Below are 23,176 nucleotides of genomic sequence, written 5' to 3'. Positions count from 1 at the left end.
CCGAAGATTCCATCCGCGCGGCGGGACTGACAGAAAGTAGTCCCGGCCGAGAGATACGTGTGCAATCGCGTGCAACGCACAGATTTATTCTTACTCCCCTTGGAAGGCGTGGAAAAGCTAAACGAAGCAGGGTTGGAGCTGAATGGTTTGACTCTGAGAAGCTAACAGACTTTAAGCCAGCTTGTCTCAACCTGGGCAGCTTTTCAGTTGGTGGATTGCAACTCCCAGAATTCCCTAACCAGCAATCTGAGCTTTCCCAGCCTCGATCCCCAAATTACAGGCAGTCCTCTACTTACAACCATTCATTTAGTGACCCCTCAATGTTATAATGGCACTGGAATAAGTGATTTATGACTGTTTTTCCACACTTACAACCCTTGCAGCGTTCCCACAGTCACATGATCAAAATTCAAAAACTTGGCAACTGACTCGTATTTACGACGGTCACGGCGTCCCAGGTTCACGTGATCCCCTTTTGTGACCTTCTGACAAGCAAAATCAACGGGGGAAGCCAGATTCACTTAACAATCGTGTGACTAACTTGACAACTGCAGTGATTCACTTAACTGTGGCAAGGAAGGTCGTAGAATGGGGGCAAAACTCACTTAGCAACTGGCTCACTTAGCAACAGGAATTGTGGTCGTAAATCGAGGACTACCTGTATTAAGCAGATCTACTTCTGGGTCCAATCCAGCTTTGTTCCAAATTGGGCACATGCTGTGGAAACGCACCACGATCAACTTGTTCTCATCACAGGTTGTACTTGTGCCTGTGTTTAATTTAAACCAGCTATCTGGGTTTGCAGGCAGCAAATCATCATCTTGACACCCAAACTAGCAGTTTACCTGAAACAACCCCCCCCCCTCCGTTCTTTACAGTGGTAAATTCTGTTCACCTCATCTTTGAGCCTTTGCTATGCCTAAACCTAAAGGTAAACTGCTCCTGTACATGAAAAGGTTCTATTCTTAAATCAGTAACTTTTGGTGTATACATGTAGTCCCCGGCTTATAACCACAATTGGGCCCAAAATCTTTGTTGCTAAGCAAGACAGCTGTTATATTTTGCCCAGTGGTGGGATTCAAATACCTGAACAACCAGTTCTCTTATTGGATGCAGGTCTGTGCCTCCAAGGCCTAGAACGGACTTCTGGAAGTGGCATCCACGCACTTCCGGTGGGCCGTTCTAGGCCTGGGAGGCCTCCTTCTGGCCTCCAAGACCTAGAACGGACTTCTGGAAGTGGCGTCCACGTACTTCCAGTAGGCCGTTCTAGGCCTGGGAGGCCTCCTCCTGGCCTCCAAGGCCTAGAACGGACTTCCGGAAGTGGCATCCACACACTTCTGGTGGGCTGTTCTAGGCCTGGAAGGCCTCCTCCTGGCCTGGGAGGCCTAGAATGGACTTCCGGAAGTGGCATCCATGTACTTCTGGTGGGCCGTTCTAGGCCTGGAAGGCTTCCTCCTGGCCTGGGAGGCCTAGAATGGACTTCCGGAAGTGGCATCCATGCACTTCTGGTGGGCCGTTCTAGGCCTGGGAGGCATCCTCCTGGCCTCTAAGGCCTAGAACAGACTTCCGGAAGTGGCATCCATGCACTTCTGGTGGGCCGTTCTAGGCCTGGGAGGCCTCCTCCTGGCCTGGGAGGCCTAGAATGGACTTCCAGAAGTGGCATCCATGCACTTCTGGTGGGCCGTTCTAGGCCTGGGAGGCCTCCTCCAGGTTTCCGAGGCCTAGACTGGACTTCTGGAAGCAGTGTGCATTCAGCCGGTTCTCCAAACTCAGCAAAATTTAGCTATCGGTTCGGCCTGGCTTCTCCATTGGTTTTGTTTGTCAGAAGGTCGCCGAAGGGGGAGCACATGACCCCCCCCAGGACACTGCAACCATCATAAATATGAGGCGGTTGCCAAGCGCCCAAATTTTGATCACGTGACTATGGAGGATGCTACAACAGTCAGGATGCTGAAAAACGGTCATAAGTAACTTTTTTTTTTAGTGCTGTTGTAACTTCAGTCACTAAACAAAGGGTGATCCACTCTGCTTCTAGTAAAACCCCTTCCCCAGGCCCATATAAAACCAATGCGGCCTTGCTAAGCCATGAATGCTGGTTTACACAATCACAGTGGCTAGATTCACCCAACATGATGGTGACTGTGTGATGTGCAAATCCGACTTTTACGGAATCTCTTTTGTCTTGCAAATCTAACATGCCCCTCTCGATAAGGATCAGAAAAGAAACACTGTCTCTCATTTAGCCCTGGGATTTATTGATGGCAGCTTTTTAAACATCAGCTTTTGGGCTAATAACCCTCTAATTATTTGATTACAGTCGCAGGAAATTGGCTTTTAAATAATTAGGTTGGAGAGGTGAACCCTGAAGGCACAAAACAGATCACGGAGAGTTCCCTTCAAACAAAGAGGCTGAAGTTGCTTTGCAATGGAGAATCATAAACTGGAAAAGGGACCTTAGAGGTCATTTAGCCTAACCCCGGCCCCAGCCATGGATTCATCTCTGCAGATCTTGGACTGAGAAACAGTTCTCCATCTTAATCTGATTTTCTCCGTTTCTGCACAGTTCTCAAATAAAGAAATGAGATCGCCACCATAGTGTTTTTCAAGTTTGGCAACTCAAAGATCTATGGAGTTCAGCTCCCAGAATTCCCCAACGAGCAGGCTTTAACTTGGGTGGACTTCCAATCCCAGAATTCCCCAGCCAGCTGTGCTAAGATGCCTGGAGAATTCTGGGAGTTGAAGTCCACCCATCTTAGTAGGTAAGTGTTAAGAAGCACTGCTCTACAATCACAAATATAATTTAGATCACCTCTGGGTCTCTTTTTCTCCTCCAACAGCGTCCTTCTGATTTTCCAAAATATTCCTTGCCAAGTCATAATTTCAGAGTCATTTTTGATGCAACTTTGCAACTTTTCAATTTTATGGCAGCCAAAAACATGCAAAGCAGAATTAAGAAATACAGCTTTGGTCGTGTTCACACAACTCCTGACCTACATGTTCCTCTGCTGGGCAAAAGGTTAGACTAAGTGATCTCTAGGATTATTTCAATCCTCATGTTTTTATAATATATGACTGTACCAATATTTTAGCTCAGCTGTTGTGCAAAATCAGACTCTGGGATGGGTTTGAAGGGAAGGATGACAATGGGACACCCAAAACTGAGTTTGAATAAACCAGGATTAACATAGCATGAGAACGTGGACACTCAAGAAACTGACTAAACCCTTTGTTTAACAAGAGAGAGTGGCAAGCATCTAACGTGTCTTCCAAAGTCTTCCTTGTAGAGAACATAAGAAATGTGTGTTTATGTGTGTACACACAAACGTGTACACAATCAAACCACATTTGCCCAATACGCTTCTTGTGACCCTCCACTGAGGCATACTGCTTTCCACCATTGCACACTCAAGTGATTTAATTTACCGCGTTGCCTCGATTTGCACCAGTCACAAACTAGCCAACCATATGCTAGCCTCGCGGGTCGTGTGAACGCAGCTTCCAAGCTTGCACCTTGCAAGCCAGCAGCGGAATGCGGGCCAAGGGCTTCTCGAATCCGTGTTCGCTCCAGTTTCGGAAGAGCCCCTAATGCCCTGCGTCCGCGGGGCAGATTTGCTCCGCCGAGTGTTCTCTGAATGTGTGGGAGACATATTTTAGCTGCGCCTCGAAAATTGCATCTGCCGCTAGAGGGCAGCAGCGCTTCGCAGGAATGGCTGGTACCATCGCGGCTGCAAAAGTCGGAGGAAAAAGATCGTCGCTGGTAGCGAGTTTAATAAACGTGTGAATGGTGGGTAGGCGGGCACTAACCAGAGTGTGCGGGTGCGAGATGCGCAGATTTGGCCTGCAAAAGGGTGAGGACGATCAACTGGCTGGTGACCGGGACGGAGAGCTTTCTGTAGTTCCCTCCTGCCATCATTCTCATCTTTGCAGTTCAGACATGCAGCTCAGCTTGGAACCGTTACAAAGAGCACCCGGGAGGAAGGGAAGGAGGGAGGAAGGAAGGAAGGAAGAGAGGAAGGGGGAGGGAAGAAGGAAGGAGGGAGGGAGGGAGGGAGGGAGGAAGGAAGGAAGGAAGGAAGGAAGGAAGGAAGGAAGGAGGGAAGGAAGGAAAGAAGGAAGGAGAAAAAAGGAAGGGGGAGGGAGGGAGGAAGGAAGGAGAAAAGAGAAGGGGAGGGAGGGAGGAAGGAAGGAAGGAAAGAGAGGAGGGGGAGAGTGTAGGAGGGAGAGAGAAAGGAAAGAAGGAAGGAAGGAGAAAGGGGAGGAAGGAAGGAAGGAAGGAAGGAAAAAAGAGGAAGGGGGAGGGAGGGAGGAAGGAAGGAAAGAGAGGAGGGGGAGAGGGTGGGAGGGAGAGAGAAAGGAAGGAAGGAAGGGGGAGGGAGGGAGGAAGGAAGGAAGGAAGGAAGGAAGGAAGGAAGGAAGGAAGGAAGGAAGGAAAAAAGAGGAAGGGGGAGGGAAGAAGGAAGGAAGGAGAAAGGAGAGGGGGAGAGAGGAAGGAAGGAAGGAGAAAGGAGAGGGGGAGAGAGGAAGGAAGGAAGGAGAAAGGAGAGGGGGAGAAAGGAAGGAAGGAAGGAAAAAAGAGAGGAAGGGGGAGGAAGGTAGGAGAGGGGGAGAGAGGGAGGGAGGAAGGAAAAAGAAAGGAAGGGGGAGGGAGGGAGGAAGAAGGAAAGAAGGAAGGAGAAAAGAGAGGAGGAAGGGAGGAAAAAGGAAACGGACCCTCTGCTGTTGCAGAGACAGCTCGTGTCTCCCGCTACGTTTCCTCATTCTCCTGCTCCCAGAATCCCAGAATGGATGGGGTCTTGAAGATTATCTACAGATTCTACACCAAGCCCTTCCCCAGGGCACACTGCAGTGTCCCTGAAAAGATGTTTCCCTCCCCAGTTCTCTTTAAACCCCAAAGCCAAGCAGAATCCCCCCAGCACCCGAGAAAAATATGTGGCACTTCCATTGAACTGTCCTGGGTGCCATCTTGACTTTTTTGACCTCCACGTGCCCTAACATGACATTTTAGTTTGGGGGCAGCTGCAAGCCAGAGCAGCTGGTGCAGGAAGGTCAGGGCAGAGAGAAGACCCAAACTGTACCTGTGTGCTGCGTTTTTTTCACATACCCACCAGAGGGCAGCAGAGACGTACAAATGTGTTTCTCAATGGAGCAATTTTAAGAACCAACTTCAATTCCCAGAATTCCCCAGCCAAGATGCTGAAGGGTTCTCCCCCCCCCCCCACAGTTTTCTGGGACTCTCAAAGCCCACAAAGCAATGATATTGCTGGTTATAATTGTGTATTGTTCATTCTTACGGCTGCTAGATTGGTGTATGCTCAAAACTGGAGGAATAAAGAAATCCCAACAGAAGAAGAGATTATATATAAAATTTTATCATGTGCTGAAATGGATAAGCTCACAATGGAAATGAAGGATAAGACAGAATCAGACTATTTCGAGATCTGGGATAAATTTTATTACTGCCGTGAATCAAGGAGAACTGCTCAGGTTTTAAATTAGCGTTAAGATAGAATTATATATAACTGTATGTATAACTGTATTGTATAGAAGAATATGTTTATATAGAGATCAAGAATTATGTATTAATTATATGTATCAAGAGGAACAAATTGCTAGGAATATTTATTCTGGAATGTCACATTATATCCATCTTTGTTTTTAACTGTATTATAAATAAAAAACTTTAAAATAATAATAATAATTGTGTATTGTTGTAGTGCTGTCACCCAATAAGGTAGTCCTTGACTTACGACAATAATAATAATAATAACAACAACAACAACAACAACGAGGAGGAGGAGGAGGAAGAGGAGGAGGAGGAAGAGGAGGAGGAGGAAGAGGAGGAGGATGGAAGGGACCTTGGAGGTCATCTAATCCAACCCCCTGCTCAGGCAGGAAATCTTATACCATTTGAGACAAATGGCTGTCCAGTCTCTTCTTAAAAACTTCCAGTGTGGCAGCATTCACAGCTTCTGGAGGCAAGCAGTTCCACTGGTTAATTGTTCTAACTGAGCCCCAAATTTTAATTGCTAAGCAAGACAGTTGTTGTGGGTTTTGCCCCATTTTACGACCTTTCTTGCCATAGTCGTTAAGTGAGTCACTGCAATTGTTAAGTGAATCAGGCTTCCCTGTTGACTTTGCTTCTCAGAAGGTCACAAAAGGGGATCACAGGACTAGGGGGACACTGCAACCGTCATAAATATGAATCCGTGGCCAAATGTCTGAGTTTTGATCACGTGACTCTGGGAACTCTGCAATGGTCGTCAGTCTGAAAAACAGTCATGTCACTTTTCTCATTGACGTAATTTCAAACGGTCACTAAACGAATGGCTTCGTCCCTTCCAGCTCCATTCTATTCCACACAAATAGATCCAGATTCAAGTCCAGCCTGCAGATTCTCTGGATGACTTTGGACCAGTCATTCTCCTTCAAACCAGCCTACCTCACAGTGTTGTTGTTTTAGGGGGTCCAACAAATGGGAAGAAAAGCTCTTGGCTCTTGGAATTTCCCAGACACGTCAATATACTTTCCTGGACAATTTAACCCCAATTTCCCATTGCCTTCTGGAGTGCTTGTTGATTTCCAGAATGACCTACAATTCTGGGATCTCTTTGTGGTCTCCCATCCAGGCAGAAAATCAGCTTTTTCAAACTCAGCTACGCTTGGCGGGCTGCAGATCAAATATCTTAATTTGCAGCGATGAACCAGTGTGAGATTAAAATGACAACAAAACCCACAAAGGCAAAGCAATGTTCAGCTTTTATTAGAAGACCCCACAAATTCTCTTTCACCTTTCGCGAATACACCAGAAAGGAAAATAATTTGGTGGAAAGAAATAAATTGGTTGCAAAAGGGGACAAAAGAGGTCTTCCCCCCCCCCCAGGTGTTTGAAGAGGTTATCTGAGGAGGGTGAGCATGTCTGCATATCCCCGTCCATCACTCTGGCTGGCAACCGAAGGGGACCACTTGAGAGATGAAGGTTGCCATGGCAACTGGCAGGGTTAGGCCTGGTTGAATGAGACAGGCCCAAAGCCTCGACCTTGGCTTGATGATAAAATAACTGGGGTTTGGAAGCAGGAAGTGGCTTAAAAAGAGGATATTTAGACTTAAAATCCTCAGAGGGAAAGGGGACATTTAGATTAGTCTGCATTAAGTCCTAGCCTCTGCTCAGTGCAGAAATATTGTTATTATATACACAACAATGTGAAATCACGGCTGCCAGTGTTGGTCTTCATATGTATCATATTATTACTATTATGGATCATCGCACAGTCAGCCAGATGTTCAGACTGGATTTGGCATTTTGTCTACCTATCGAGTCCTTACCCAGGACCTGGGATAGGCAGATGTGGATGTTTGATGTTATTACAGATCTCGTCGCAGGATGGAAGCAGTTCCTAGTAAGGCCGCCTTTTGCAATTGACTAATAGCGAATTTGTCAATGCCAATGGTGTTCAAGTGGTGCTCCAGATGTTTTGGGATTGTACCCAAGGAGCCTATGACTATTGGTACTACCCTTGCTTGCTTTTGCCACAGTCTTCGGCGTTGATCTGCTAGTCTCTCTTCTGTTATTTCTCATTCTGGATTTTGTTCTTTCCAGAACTGGTGCATTCGTTTTAGATATCCTCTTCTTGTTGGACTTGATCTGTAGTAACAGATCATTATTTCTTTATAATAATAATAATAGTAGTAAAGTTGGAAGGGACCTTGGAGGTCATCTAGTCCAACCCCCTGCTCGGGCAGGAAACCCTACACCATTTCGGACAAATGGCTGTCCAGTCTCTTCTAAAAACTTCCAGTGTTGGAGCATTTACTGCTTCTGGAGGCAAGCTGTTCCACTGATTAATTGTTCTCACTGTCAGGAAGTTCCTCCTTAGTTCTAGGTTGCTTCTCTCCTTGATTAGTTTCCACCCATTGCTTCTTGTCCTGCCTTCAGGTGCTTTGGAAAATAGCTTAATTCCCTCTTCTTTATGGCAGCCCCTGAGATATTGGAACACTGCTATCATGTCCCCCCTTGTCCTTCTCTTCGTTAAACTAGACATACCCAATTCTAGCAACCGTTCCTTATATGTTTTATCCTCCAGTCCCCTAATCATCTTTGTTGCTCTTCTCTGTACTCTTTCTAGAGTCTCAACATCTTTTTTACATCGTGGCGACCAAAACTGGATGCAGTATTCCAAGTGTGGCCTTACCAAGGCATTGAAGAGTGGTATTAATACTTCACGTGATCTTGATTCTATCCCTCTTTTAATGCAGCCTAGCACTGTGTTGGCCTTTTTGGCAGCTGCAGCACACTGCTGGCTCATATTTAAGTGATTGTCTACTAGGACTCCGAGGTCCCTCTCACAGTTACTACTATTGATCATGGTGCCACCTATGCTGTACTTGTGCATTTGGTTTTTCTTGCCTAAATGTAGAACCTTGCTTTTTTCACCATTGAATTTCATTTTGTTAGTTAGTGCCCAGTGTTCAAGTCTGTCCCGATCCTTCTGTATCTTAAGCCTGTCTTCTGGAGTGTTGGCTATTCCTGCCAGCTTGGTGTCATCTGCAAATTTGATGAGTTCCCCATCTATCCCTTCATCCAAATCGTTGATGAAGATGTTGAATAGTACTGGGCCCAGAACAGAGCCCTGGGGCACCCCACTACACACTTCCCTCCATATAGATGCAGTTCCATTGAGGACCACTCGCTGAGTATGGCCGGTCAGCCAGCTACGGATCCATCTGGTGGTGGTTCTGTCTACCCCACATTTTTCTATCTTGTCAAGTAGTAGGTTGTGATCTACTTTATCAAATGCCTTACTGAAGTCCAAGTAAATTATGTCCACAGCATTCCTCTGATCCACTAATTTTGTCACTTGGTCAAAAAATGCAATAAGATTTGTCTGGCATGATCTATTTTTGACAAACCCATGTTGGCTTTTAGTAATGACTTTGTTTGCCTCTAGGTGTTCGTTGATTCGTTGTTTGATTATCTTTTCCAGGATCTTCCCAGGTATTGAGGTCAGGCTGATAGGTCTGTAATTTCCTGGATCCATTTTTTTTCCTTTTTTGAGGATGGGAACTACATCAGCTCTTTTCCAGTCCTCTGGTAGTTCCCCTGTGTTCCAGGATCTTTGAAAAATATAGTTCAGTGGCTCCGATATCACATCTGCCAGTTCCTTGATAACTCTGGGATGTAATCCATCTGGTCCTGGCGATTTGAACTCATCTAGGCTGGACAGGTGCTCACTAACCATTTTCTTGCCTATCTTAATTTGTGTTTCTGTTTTGTTTTTTATGGCACTATTTTTGATAGGTTGGTCTGTTTTTTCCCTTTGTGTAAAGACAGATGCAAAAAAATGAGTTAAATAGTTCTGCTTTCTCCCTGTTGCTTGTCACCTTCTTGCCACTTCTACCCACTAATGGACCAATCATTTCCTTCACTTTTTTCTTGTTTTTTACATGTTGAAAGAAGCTTTTTTTGTTATTTTTGACTTTGGTCGCAAGCCTTAGTTCATTTTGAGCCTTGGCTTTCTTCACTTCATCTTTGCAGGCTCGGGCTATTTGCTGATATTCTGACTTAGTTATGTTCTCCTCTTTCCACTTTCTATACTTGTCCTTTTTATCTTTCAATTTGTCAGAGAGTTCTTTATGGTTTCTTTTGGGAGCTGTTGTTTTTCCTCTTTGTTGGTATTGTGCTAGACTGTGCTTTTATTATCTCATTTTTCAAAATTTCCCAAGCTTCTTGAGTTGTTTTCCCCTTGAGGATTCTCATCCATGGAATCCTTCCCAAGCCCTCTCTAAGTTTATTGAACTTAGCTCTCTTGAAGTCCAAGACTCTAGTTTGACTGTGTTCTATTGGTTGTGCTTCTATAATGTTGAATTCTAATATTGCATGATCACTTCCTCCCAGGGTTCCTATGGCTCCAACACCGTCTATCATTTCATCTCTGTTAGTGAGAATTAGATCCAAAATGGCTAATCCCCTAGTTCCATTCTCTACTTTTTGGGAGACAAAGTTGTCTGCTAGGTTTGCCAGGAACCTGTTTGATCTTCCACTGGGTGCGGAGTTTGTCTCCCAGTTGATGTCAGGGTAGTTAAAGTCCCCCATTACTATTGTGATGTGCTTCCTACATACCTTAGTTAGCTGACTAGCAAAAAGTTCATCTATTTCCTCTATTTGGTTGGGTGGTCTGTAGTATACACCTATGGCAATGTCATTCCCCCCCCCCTTTTATATTGACCCAAATGCATTCAAGACAGTTTTTATCATTGTTGTGCTCTATTTCTGTGGAGATGTAGTTATTTCTTATATAGAGATTGGCTTATTGCGCGTTGTGCAATAAGTTCAGATGGTGTGTTTGTTGTCATTGTGAGTTGTGATGGGGGGGTGCACGAAGGGAGGCTCAGCCAATCTCATTGTACACATGTTGTACTTTGACAATAAAGGAATTTGAAATTTGATAGCAATATTCCAGTATTTGAGAGGTTGCCACAAAGAGGAGGGAGGTCAAGCTATTCTCCAACGCACCAGAGGACAGGATGAAAAGCTAATGGAACTAAGGAGAAACTTCCTAGCCGTCAGGAGAATTAACCAGTGGAACGACTTGCCACCAGAAGTTGTGGGTGCTCCAACTCTGGAGCTTTTTAAGAAGAGACTGGACAGTCATTTGTCTCAAAAGGTATAGGGTCTCCTGCTTGAGCTGGGGGTTGGACTAGATGACCTCCAAGGTCCCTTCCAGCTCTGTTGTGATTCAGACATTTATCCTTGTCTGCACATCAGCACCTTATGATGCTCGGGGACGGCGCCATGTGTTTAATGAACCGGCTTCTGGGCTAGGCAGATCTACGGCACAATTAAAAAGTCAAATGTTTTAAAAGTAAAACTTGGTAACAGATGTTTTGCCTTGGAGTTCCGCAGAATGCAAATCCCTGCATTTTGACTCCCCCCCCAGGTCTTTTTTTGCAATAGGAACAGACATTTGGAAGACTGTCGTAAACCGTCTGCGTATCAGGAACATTGGGATTCTGAAAGCGGGAGTTCGCAACCACGCAATGCCGACAATTGCTGTGTAGGGCAGCTGTCTCAATAAGATGCAACCTGTGGGCAAAACGCACTAAATCTGTCTTTGTGTCGCTGCGGCGAAGTGTGAGTTAAAATGCATGACAACGCCATCAGCTACCTGGCCAGAAACTTTATTAAACGTTGATATACAGCAGTCCTCGACTTACAACATTTGTTTAGTGGTCGTTCAAAGTTACGACAACACTGAAGACACTTAACTTATGACCATCCTTCACAGTTAACGACCGTTGCAGCATCCCTATGGTCACGTGATCAGAATTCAGACGCTTGGCAAGCGGCTCGTATTTATGGCGGCCGCCGTGTCCCGGGGGGGTCACGTGATCCCCTTTTGCGACCTTCTGACAAGCATAGTCGAATGGGGAAGAAGGCGGATTCGCTTAACGACCGTGTTACTCGCTTAACAACCACGCTGGTTGATTTAACTGTGGCGAGAAAGGTCGTAAAATGGGGTGAAAAATTCACTTAACAGTTGTCTTGCTTAGCAACGGAACTGTGGGGGCTCAGCTGTAGTCGTAAGCCGAGGACTGCAGGTGAAATAGAATGTTTATCTTCTTCCCTTGCAATGAAACGATTTAGCACCTCCATAAACTTATTTACAATGGGGTGTGTGTGTGTGAAAAATAGGAGTCCACCCTCTGAGTCACATTTCCTTTTTCATGCCCAGCCAGGAGCGAATCTGGCCTCTTCCTCTGGCCGGCTTTGCACAGCTGTCACACCCACACAACAACACAACCGCAGGACTGGCTGGGTAAGCCGACCTGTCTCACCTGAATCCGTTCCGGGAATCCAGTCCGGAGTTTGACTCCCGCCTTTGGACGGTTGGCCCCTGTATTTATTTAATGGCTGATTAGCAATATTGAGTTTTTGTGTGTGTTTTTTTTGCAGAGCGTTGCTGGTCGCCGGGGGTCTCGCACGCGCCTGGTGCTGCTGGCTGTTGGACACCCCCCCCCTTTTCTCTCCAGCCTTCGGGTGAGTGTGCAAAATCCCTGAGTGTGTCAGGGCCGTGCAAAATGCCTACTTTTCCTCCCCCTTGCCCCTTTTTTGCAAAAAGGCAATTTTCTCTCCTCCAGATGTGGCGGGACGCCCCCTCCTCCTTCTAAATGCCCGGGGATTTTGCAGCCTCTACAAAGCAATTTAAATTTCCCTCCGCCTCCTGTTTTTCCTCTTTCTTTCTCTCTCTCTTTGTTAAATACTTTCTTTTAAAAAGGAAGAGAAAATAATAAGAAGAAAGCTTTGCTTTCCTTTGCTTTCGGGACACTCCCCACAGGCCTGAATTAATAAAAACTCGGGTTTTTATTTGCTCGCGTTTGTTTCGTTTTGTTCTTCCCTTCCAAACGTCAGATTTCCTTGTTGGGAAGGGAACGGTGTCGCCTTTGCAAACCTGTTGAGCTTCGGAAAGAACCGATCAAAGTTCAACTTGCAAGATTATGCAAGCTGATGGGGACCGCAGAGGGAGTCCTCGTTTTACGACCACGAGGGGGGTGGGTGATCGGGCGGGAGGGAGTCCCAAGATTCCCATGGCCGAGCAAGAGGGCTGTGAAATTAGGAAGTGAATTTTATTGACTCGGTTTGACCAGCTTTCTTGCCAAGGTGGTTCAGTGAATCACCCCAGTTGTTAAGTGAGTCACATAGTTGTTAAGTGAATCTGGCTTCCCCAATTGACTTTGCTTGTCAGAAGGTCGCCAAAGGGGATTATGTGACTCCCAGGGACTCTGCAACCGTCACAAATACAGGTCAGTTACGTCCGAATTTTGATCACATGACCACAGGGATGCTGCAACAGTCGTAAGGGTGAAAACGGTCATAAGTTGCTTTTTTTCAGTGGCATTATAACTTTGCACTGTTGCAGTTGTAAATTGAAGACTTTCCTGTATTGCTTTGAAGGGGTTGTGGCAAGTGTGGTTTAGAGTGTAAAGTGCGTGGGGGGGGGGGGGAGGAATGCCCTGTGGGTCCTGAAGCCCCCCCACTTTGTGACTCTTCTTTTTCAAGGAAGGTGGTTTGGGCTGATTTCTCTGGTTGATTTGTGGTACATCCAAGAGAGTGTGCAAATAATGCTTGACTTACAACCGTTCACTTAATGACTACCGTATTTCCCTGAAAATAAAACCCAACCGGAAAATAAGCTCTAGCCTAGCTGCAGGGGTAGGCAACTTTGGCTCTTTTATGACTCCTGGACTTCAACTCCCAGAATTCCTGAGCCAGCCATACTGAGGGAAAAGGAAGAGGTTTCCAAGCTGAGCTATGCTGGCTCAGGAATTCTGGGAGTTGAAGTCCACGAGTCATGAAGGGGCCATAGTTCCCCCGTGCTGGCTCAGGAATTCTGGGAGTTGAAGTCCACGAGTCATGAAGGGGCCATAGTTCCCCCATGCTGGCTCAGGAATTCTGGGAGTTGAAGTCCACGAGTGATAAAAGAGCCAAGGTTGCCTACCCCTGCCCAATCAGGATGCTCATAATATAAGCCCCATCCCCCAAAATAAGCCCCAGTTAAGATAGTTAGCCAAATGGATGCAGTTAGTACCATATTTCCCCAAATATAAGCCCTAACTGGAAAATAAGCCCTAGCTTTATTTTTCTCCATGCAGCCCCACCCCAAAAATAAGCCCCAGTTAAGATTGTCAACCAGACAGACACATTTAGTACTGTATTTCCCTGAATATAAGCCCTAACCAGAAAATAAGCCCTGATGCCTCTTTTGGAGCAAAAATTAATATAAAGCCCTGTCTTGTTTTAGGGGAAATACGGTATTTGAAATGACAACAGCCCTCCAAAAAGTGACTTATGACCGGTTTTCCCACTTAACGACTGTTGCAGCATCCCCGTGGCCACGTGATCAAAATTCAGGTTTCTTGGCAACCAGGGTATATTTAGGATGATTGCAGCATCTACACCAGTGGTTCTCAACCTGTGGGTCGGGACCCCATTTGGGGTCGAACGACCATTTCACGGGAGTCGCCAAACAACGCAGTCTGCCATTTCCCCCCCCCTTTTCCTTAGCTACTCCCTTTTATTCTATTGGCTTTTGAAAGCCAATAGAATAGACTCTCTTGAATAGAGTCTAATTCTATTGGCTTTCAAAAGCCAGTAGGAATTGTCCAGGCTGTCTCTGCCCTGCTGAGCCTGCCAAAAGCCCCATTCTGCAAACAGTGCTGCACCAGCTGAGTAGTCCTCGACTTACGACTGGTTCAGTAGTCCTCGACTTCCGACCGGTTGGGGGTCGCGGCATTAAAAAGGTTGAGAACCACTGATCTACACGGTCCTGGGATCCCCTTTCGTAACCTTTCCAGCTGGCTTCAGACAGGCAAAGGCAATGGGGGAAATTGGTTTTGCTTAATGACTGTGATTCACTTAGTGACTGCTGTGATTTGCTGAACAAGTATAACAAAAAGGCCCTAAAAATTGCAGGTGGCTCCAATTTTAACAACCACCTCGCTTAGCAATGGGAATTCTGATCCCAATTTGTGGTTGTGATTCAAGGGCCTACCTGTAACAGGTAGTCCTCGGTTTACAACCGTTCATTTAACGACTGTTCAAAGTTACAAAGGCACTGAAAAAAGTGACTTAGGACCGTGTTTCATACTTAACAACCTTTGCAGCAGCCCCATGATCACGTGATCAAAATTCAGACACTTGGCAGTGGGTTCATATGTACGACCGGTGCTGTGTCCCAGGGTCATGTGATCCCCTTTTATGACCTTCCGACGAGCAAAGTCAATGGGGAATGCCAGATTCACTTAACGACCGTGTTACTTATCAACTGCAGTGATTCACTTAACTGTGGCAAGAAAAGGTCGTAAAATGGCGCAAAACTCACTGAACCAATGTCTCACTGAACAACAGAAATTTTGAGCTTAGTTATGGTCGTAAGTCGAGGACTCTCTGAGGAAAAAAAGGGGGAAGGACCCATAAGACGACTGCCAGGACTAAGTGGGGAAGGGGTTGTGTTCAGAGTGGGGAAATTCACCTCAGCATGGAAACCCCTGAAGGATTTGGGGCCAGGCCCTGCTGTTCAGCCCAGCCTACCCCACAGGGTTGTTGTTATGAGGTATAAAGAGGAGAAGTTCTAGAGTTCTTGAAGGAAATCAACACAATTAAATGACACGTCACGCATGGGTGAAGCTTGACGGGTCTGGCCAAAATCCTTGAACCTGTCAAAGAACGATTGAAATGTAAATGAGTGAATAGGGGTTGTCCTCAATTTACGACTACCCTTGAGCCCAAACTTTCTGCTGCTAAGGAAGACGGTTGCTAAGCGAGTTGTGCCCCATTCTGTGATGTTTCTTGCCACAGTTGTTAAGCCAATCACTGCCGTTGTTAAGTTAGACACACGGTTGTTAAGTGAATCTAAATAATTACAAGGTAGTCCTCGACGTACGGACACAGTTGAGCCCAACATTTCTGGTGCTAAGTGAAATACGAGCTTTGCCCTGTTTTACAACTTTTCTTACCACCGTTGTTAAATGAATCACGGCAGAGGTTAAGTTAGTAACGTAACTGTTAAGTGAATCGCTACAGTCACATGGTTTGTTAAGTGAAACCAGCTTTCCCAACCCTGCTTGTCAGAAGGTCGCAAAAGGGGATCACGTGACCCCGGGGGACACTGCGACCGTCATAAATAGGAACCAGGGCCTGAATTTTGATCACTTGACCTCGGGGATGCTGCAACGGTCGTCTAGAAAAATGATCCTAAGTCACTTTTTTCAGTGCTGTTGTAACTTCGGTCACTAAATGAACGGTTGTAAAGCGAGGACTACATGTAGGTAAACAAGTTATAAAAACAAATGTGTCCATGCAAAGCCATAGAGAGACGGAATAGAAAAGCGGGTGCTGGGTCTTGTCCCCGTGAGGCGCGTTTCAGAATTAGTGAGCCTCTGGGACTGCAACTCCCAGAATCCCTAGCTTTCCACCTCTTGGGGAATTCTGGGAATTGCAGTCCAAACACCTGGAGGTGCCATTTCATGTGAGCAAGGTGGGGGGGGGAGGGGGCAGGATGTCTGGTCCTTCACCCTAATCTCCTGGCTGCTTGTTGCTGTGGCCTCTTCCTAGCAACCAGGGCTGTTTGTCCAGGTTGCCATGGTTGCGCCCTGGCATAATCAAAGTTACCCAAGCTATTGGCAAGGAAGCTGGGGTGGGGCAGGTGCAAAACCAGGCCTGGAGTTTGTTCTGGATGGATTAAAGTTCTCCAGCTGGTATTGCCTTACCTTTCTTCTTGTCCCTGTCTCCCTCCTTCCTTTCTCCTTATTTACCTGGCCTTCTTTCTGACCTTCCTCTCTTCCTTTCCTTCTTTCCTCCTCCCTATTTCATATCCTCCCTCCCTTCTTCCCTCCATCGCTTCCTATTCCTTTTTTTTATTTTTGTTTCTTTTCTTTCTTCCATTCTTGTCTTTCCTTTCTTCCCTCCCTCTTTCCTTTTATCACTTCCCTCTGTTCCTCCTCCCTGCTTCCCATTTTCTCCTTCCTTCCTTCCTCTTTCTTTTTCTTTCTTTCTTTTTCTCTCTTTCTCTTTTTTATTTTTCTTTATCTATCTATCTTTTCTTTCTTCCCTCCCCTCCCTCTTCCTTTTTCCTTCCTTTCCTCCCTCCCTCCTTATTTCTTTCTTTCTTTCTTTCTTTCTTTCTTTCTTTCTTTCTTTCTTTCTTTCTTTCTCTCTCTCTCTCTCTCTCTCCTTTCTTTATCTTTTCTTTCTTCCCTCCCTCTTTTCCTTTTTCCTTCCTTCCCTCCCTCCCTCTTTCTCTCTCTCTCTCTCTTTCTCTTTCTTTTTCTCTCTCTCTCTTTTTTTATTTTTCTTTATCTATCTGTCTTTTCTTTCTTCCCTCCCTCTTTTCCTTTTTCCTTCCTTCCTTCCTTCCTTCCTTCCTTCCCTCCCTCCCTCCCTCCCTTCCTCCTTTCTTCTTTCTTTCTTCTTTCTCTCTCTCTCTCTCTTCTTTCTTTCTTTTCTTTATCTTTTCTTTCTTCCCTCCCCTCCTTTTTTTCCTTCCTCCCTCCTACCACCTGCTGTAAAAACCAAAAGAGATTCAAATAATGAGAATTATAAGAGGTCCCCAGTCAAAGGCAGGACGTCTAATATCTCAAAACTAATACATTCTATCTACAGTACACCAATGTGGCATAGAGACAAACCATGCAAAATTAATTGGATGGGCTCCTTTCTCCGCTGGGCGACTCGTGCCTCTTGATTTTCTGTTCAGTGAGTCTCCCTTGCAAGCCTCTTAATTCCAAAAACAAAGGCCAGCCTCTCCTTTATTCTGACCTCAGCTTCTACTAACTTCCCTTTGAGTTTAAAAGTCAGTGGAAGCTGGCTTGCTGAACTCAGCATCCTGTTTATTTCCAAGAGTGCCTCATCCGCCTCCTTTGGGACCACTGAGAAATAAATAATGGTCGGGTGAGGCTGCTAAAGGCCCCTATTAAAACAGAGGCCATTTTGAGGTGTGGTCATGTTTAGGACGAGGGATATTTGTTGAGAGGAGCCCATGGGACGTTGCGACGAAGCAGGTCATAACTATGTATTAAATTTATATACCACCCCTCTCAACCACAAGGTGACTCTGGGCAGCTTACCGTGTTAAAATGGGTGGTAAAATAACGAAAGTAATAAGAAGCTGAGGAAAATTCTGCCTCAAGAGGAAACCATCTTTAGCCCTATACGCTCTTAAGCTCTCAAGAGGACTACAGCCTTGTGCAGTTTTATTTTCCATGGGCAGAGGGCTTTTTAGGGAAATAAATTGGGCACCCAGTTCGAAATTGAAGGTTTGCCCTCCATTGTCCTGGGCCCCAATTGCTAGGACAGATAAGATGGGTTGGAAAGTTAGTCTGTGCTTCTGTTGCTGGTTTTGACCAGTATTTCCCAACCGACGCTGCCTGGGGAATTCTGGGAAACGAAGTCCATCCCTCTTAAAATATGCTGGATGGGGAATTGTGGGAGATTGAAGTCTGCCCATCTTAAAGCATGCTGGCTGGGGAATATAATAATAATAATGATGATGATGATGATGATGATATGTTGGAAGGGACCTAGAGGTCATCTAGTCCAACCCTGCTCAGGCAGGAAACCCTATACCAGGGGTGTCAAACCTTCGGCCTGCGGGCCGGTTTCATCATACCGGAGCCGCGCCCACCCCATTGCCAGCAATAGCGAAAAAGCTACGATACGTCACGCGACGTTACACGACGTCGTGAGTTTGACATGCCTGCCCTATACCATTTCAGAAAAATGGCTGTCCAATCTCTTCTTAAAGACTTCCAGTGTTGGAGCATTCACTGCTTCTGGAGGCAGGTTGTTCCATTGGTTAATTGTCCTCACTGTCAGGAAGTTTCTCCTTAGTTCTAGGTTGCTTCTCTCCTTGCTTAGTTTCCATCCATTGCTTCTTGTCCTGCCTTCAGGTGCTTTCTGCCTGGGGAATTCTGGGAGTTGAAGTCCATTTATCTTAAGATATGTTGACTGGGGAATTCTGGGAGTGGAAGCCCACCCATCTTAAAGCAGGCTGCCTGGGGAATTCTGGGAGTTGAAGTCCACCCATCTTAAAGCATGCCGGGTGAGGAATTCTGGGAGTGGAAATCCACCATTTTAAAGCATGCTAACTGGGCAATTCTGGGCATGGACATCCACCCATCTTAAAGTTGCCAAATCTGACAAAACCTGCTTTAAATTCTGGCATGTTGTAAGTAGCACAATCCTCCAGTTTTCGTCTTGCGTGACAGAGGGCTGCACATTTGGTGCAGTGGCTGATTCATGGAGCCTTTTTCGCCCTGGGAACATAAGAGACTGGAGAAATATGCTTTTTCCTGTCTGCAAAAGAGGCCAAACTGTTTGTATTTTCGATAGTGCTCGGGTGAGGTTTTGACCCTTCCGGGATGACAGGAAAACTGGCTTTTAAACAGTGTGTGGTTTTTTTTTTTTTTAAAGAAAGATTATGTGAGAATATATTTTTCTACACTGCAAGAAAAACATGCTGAGAAAGTCAGAAGCCGAACGAACAAAACAATCAACATCCATGTTGCCTTTTTGCCAACAATACAGGCAGTCCTCGACTTACAAGCATTCATTTACTGACCGTTCGAACTTATGTCACTAAAAAAATAGATTGATGTTGGTTTTTTCAAACTTACGACCGTTGCAGCATCCCTGTGATCACGTGATCAAAATTCAGACGCTTGGCAACCAACTCATATATATGATTGCCGCAGTGTCCCGGGGTCATATGATCCCCTATTGTGACCCAGGCAAATGACTCGCATTTATGACGGTTGCATGTGATCCCCTTTTGTGACCCAGGCAAATGACTCGCATTTATAACGGTGGCAGTGTCCCGGGGTCATGTGATCCCCTTTTGTGACCAAGGCAAATGACTCGCATTTATGACGGTTGCATGTGATCCCCTTTTGTGACCCAGGCAAATGACTCGTGTTTATGACGGTCGCAGTGTCCCAGAGTCATGTGATCCCCTTTTGTGACCCAGGCAAATGACTCGTATTTATGACGGTCGCAGTGTCCTGGGGTGATGTGATCCCCTTTTGTGACCAAGGCAAATGACTCACATTTATGACAGTCGCAGTGTCCTGGGGTCACGTGATCACCTTTTGTGACCAAAGTCAATTGAGGAACCCATATCCACAACAACCGTATAACTAACTTAACAACTGCAGTGATTCACTTAGCAACTATAGCAAGAAAGGTTGTAAAACGGGCCAAAACTCACTTAACAAGTGTCTCATTGAGTGATGGAAATTTTGGACCTAATTGCAGTCATAAGTCGAGGACTTCCTGTCCTTCTGTGTAAAACTTGGTTTGTAAAAATTTGGAAAAATCAACTTTTTCTCCAAAATAATCTTTCTCTCTGTCTCTGTCTCTGGCTCTCTCTCTCTCTCTCCTGCCTGGTATAGGCCCCAGGGCTGACCAATCCATGGCGGAAACCATTTTTGGCAGCGGCAATAACCAGTGGGTGTGTCCCAATGACCGGCATCTGGCTCTCCGCGCCAAGTAGGTGGATCTGTAATTTTTCCATCCTTTAATCCAGTGGTCTTCAAACTTGGCAACTTTATGACTTATGGACTTCAACTCCCAGAATTCCTCAGCATCCCTGGCTGGCAGAGGAATTCTGGGAGTTGAAGTCCACAAGCTGGCTGACTGGCTGGCTGAGGAATTCTGGGAGTTGAAGTCCACAAGATGGCTGACTGGAGGGCTGAGGAATTCTGGGAATTGAACTCCACAAGCCGGCTGGCTGAGGAATTTTGGGAGTTGAAGTCCACAAGCTGGCTGACTGGCTGGCTGAGGAATTCTGGGAGTTGAAGTTCACAAGCTGGCTGGCTGAGGAATTCTGGGAGTTGAAGTCCACAAGCTGGCTGGCTGAGGAATTCTGGGAGTTGAAGTCCACAAGCTGACTGACTGGCTGGCTGAGGAATTCTGGGAGTTGAAGTCCACAAGCTGGCTGACTGGCTGGCTGAGGAATTCTGGGAGTTGAAGTTCACAAGCTGGCTGGCTGAGGAATTCTGGGAGTTGAAGTCCACAAGCTGGCTGGCTGAGGAATTCTGGGAGTTGAAGTCCACAAGCTGACTGACTGGCTGGCTGAGGAATTCTGGGAGTTGAAGTCCACAAGCTGGCTGGCTGAGGAATTCTGGGAGTTGAAGTCCACAAGCTGGCTGACTGGCTGGCTGAGGAATTCTGGGAATTGAAGTCCACAAGCTGGCTGGCTGAGGAATTCTGGGAGTTGATGTCCACAAGCTGACTGGCTGGCTGAGGAATTCTGGGAGTTGAAGTCCACAAGTCTTAAAGTTGCCAAGTTTGAAGAACCCCGCTTTAATCCTTTAATGTTGATAAGCAGAATCATTTCACATTCATTCAGGGGAACATCTTCAACCTGGCTTGTAGAACTGTACACTGTAAGGTGGGCATCGGTCTTGGAGAATATCTATACATAGTCCTCGACTTAACGACGACAATTTGAGCCCAAAATGTCCGCTGCTAAGCGAGCTTGTTAAGTGAGCTTTGCCCTGTTTTACAACCTTTCTCATCCCCATCGTTAAGTGAATCTGGCTTCCCCATTGGCTATGCCTGTGATAAGGTCGCAAAAGGAGATCATGTGACCCCAGGACACTGCAACCGCCGTTAAGTATATGTCAGTTGCCCAGTGATTGAATTTTGGTCATGTGACTGTGAGGTGGTTTTATCAGAAGCACAGAGCTTGGAAGGGACCTTGGAGGTCTTCTAGTCCAACCCCCTCTCAAGCAGGAGACCCTATGACCTTCTGGACAAATGGATGTCCCGTCTCTTCTTAAAAACCCTAAAAAACGCTCATTAAAAATAAAATTTGAGCCAACCCGCCTTTAGATATGCAAATGCTGCGTTTAAAGGAACAGAAACCCCGACTGGCTGAAAAACAAAATTCAAAACTGCTTCGTTTCCTTTGCAGGCTTCACAGCGGCTGGTCGATGCACACTTTCCAGACAGACCGTCAGAGGAAGATGCAGGCACTGGATTCGAACGAGATGGAGGTCATTCTGGCGGTCATCCGAAGAGCCGAAAAGCTGGACATAATCGAGCAGCAGAGAATTGGGTATCTGTCTTTCTCCCTCTTCCTCTATCTCTGCCTCTTTAGCTATCTCTCTTGTCTATTTCTTTCCCTCCCTCCCTCTCCCTCTCTCTGCCTCTTTCCATATCAATCTGCCTGCCTCTGTTTCTTTCACTCTTCCTCTATCTCTGCCTCTTTCCCTGTCTGTCTGTCTGTCTACCCACCCATCCATATCTATTTATCTGTCGTCTGTCTCCATCCATCCATCCATCCATCCATCCATCCATCCATCCACTCTCATATCTCTCTCTCTGCATCTATCTGTCTGTCTGTCTCTTTCTCCCACTCTCCATCTCTGCCTCTTTCCCTATATAACTGTCTCTCTCTCCCTCCCTCCGTCCATCCATATCTATCTATATTTATCTATCTATCTATCTACCTACCTATCATCCTATCTGTCTGTCTTTCTCCCATTCTCCATCTCTCCATCTTTTCCTATGTATCTGTCTCTTTCGTTCTCTCTCTCTCTATCCCTCTTTCTTTCTTTCTTTCTTTCTTATCTGCCTCTTTCCCTATTTCTCTCTGTCTCTGTCTATCTGTCTGTCTGTCTATCTATCTATCGTTCTGTCTGTCTGTCTCTGTCTCTTTCTCCTTCTCCATCTCTGCATCTTTCCCTATCTATGTATCTGTCTCTCTCTTTGTCTCTCACATTCTCCCTCTCTTTCGTTCTCTCTCTCTCTATATCCCTTTCTTTCTTTCTTTCTTTCTTTCTTTCTTTCTTTCTTTCTTTCTTTCTTTCTCATGTATCTGCCTTTTTGTCTGTCTGTCTGTCTCTCTCTCTCTCTCTCTCTCTGCATCTATCTGTCTGTCTGTCTCTCTTTCTCCCACTCTCCATCTCTGCCTCTTTCCCTATATAGCTGTCTCTCTCTCCCTCCGTCCATCCATATCTATCTATATTTATCTATCTATCTACCTACCTACCTATCATCCTATCTGTCTGTCTCCCATTCTCCATCTCTCCATCTTTTCCTATCTATGTATCTGTCTCTTTCGTTCTCTCTCTCTATCCCTCTTTCTTTCTTTCTTTCTTTCTTTCTTTCTTTCTTTCTTTCTTTCTTTCTTATCTGCCTCTTTCCCTATTTCTCTCTGTCTCTGTCTATCTATCTATCTATCTATCTATCTATCTATCTATCTATCTATCTATCTATCTATCTATCATTCTGTCTGTCTGTCTCTGTCTCTTTCTCCTTCTCCATCTCTGCATCTTTCCCTATCTATGTATCTGTCTCTCTCTTTGTCTCTCACACTCTCCCTCTCTTTCGTTCTCTCTCTCTCTATCTCTTTCTTTCTTTCTTTCTTTCTTTCTTTCTTTTTTTCTTTCTCATGTATCTGCCTTTTTGTCTGTCTGTCTATCTATCTATCTATCTATCTATCTATCTATCTATCTATCTATCTATCTATCTATCTATCTATCATCCTGTCTGTCTGTCTCTTTCTCCTATTCTCCATCTCTGCATCTTTCCCTATCTATGTATCTCTCTCTCTCTCTCTGACACTCTCCCTCTATCTCTTTTGTTCTCTCTATCTCCCTCCCTTTCTCTCTTTTTTTT

General features: G+C 45.6%; 1 protein-coding gene across 1 annotated transcript in view; it reads left to right on the top strand.

The window, feature by feature from the left end:
• Nucleotides 1-11,872: 11,872 nt before the first annotated feature.
• Nucleotides 11,873-23,176, top strand: part of LOC120297976 (double C2-like domain-containing protein beta) — a 202,759-nt gene continuing 191,455 nt past the window's right edge. The window contains exons 1-3 of the mRNA XM_039321257.1: nt 11,873-12,034; nt 19,942-20,038; nt 21,468-21,611. Of these exons, the coding sequence (XP_039177191.1) occupies nt 19,962-20,038; nt 21,468-21,611 (221 nt within the window). The 5' untranslated portion in view covers nt 11,873-12,034; nt 19,942-19,961. The remainder of the gene's footprint in view (nt 12,035-19,941; nt 20,039-21,467; nt 21,612-23,176) is intronic.

This window comes from Crotalus tigris, unplaced genomic scaffold (genome assembly GCF_016545835.1).
Source record: "Crotalus tigris isolate CLP2741 ecotype Arizona unplaced genomic scaffold, ASM1654583v1 scf7180000023723.778456, whole genome shotgun sequence".
NCBI lineage: Eukaryota > Metazoa > Chordata > Lepidosauria > Squamata > Viperidae > Crotalus > Crotalus tigris.
This window is presented reverse-complemented; position numbering and strand designations above follow the sequence as displayed.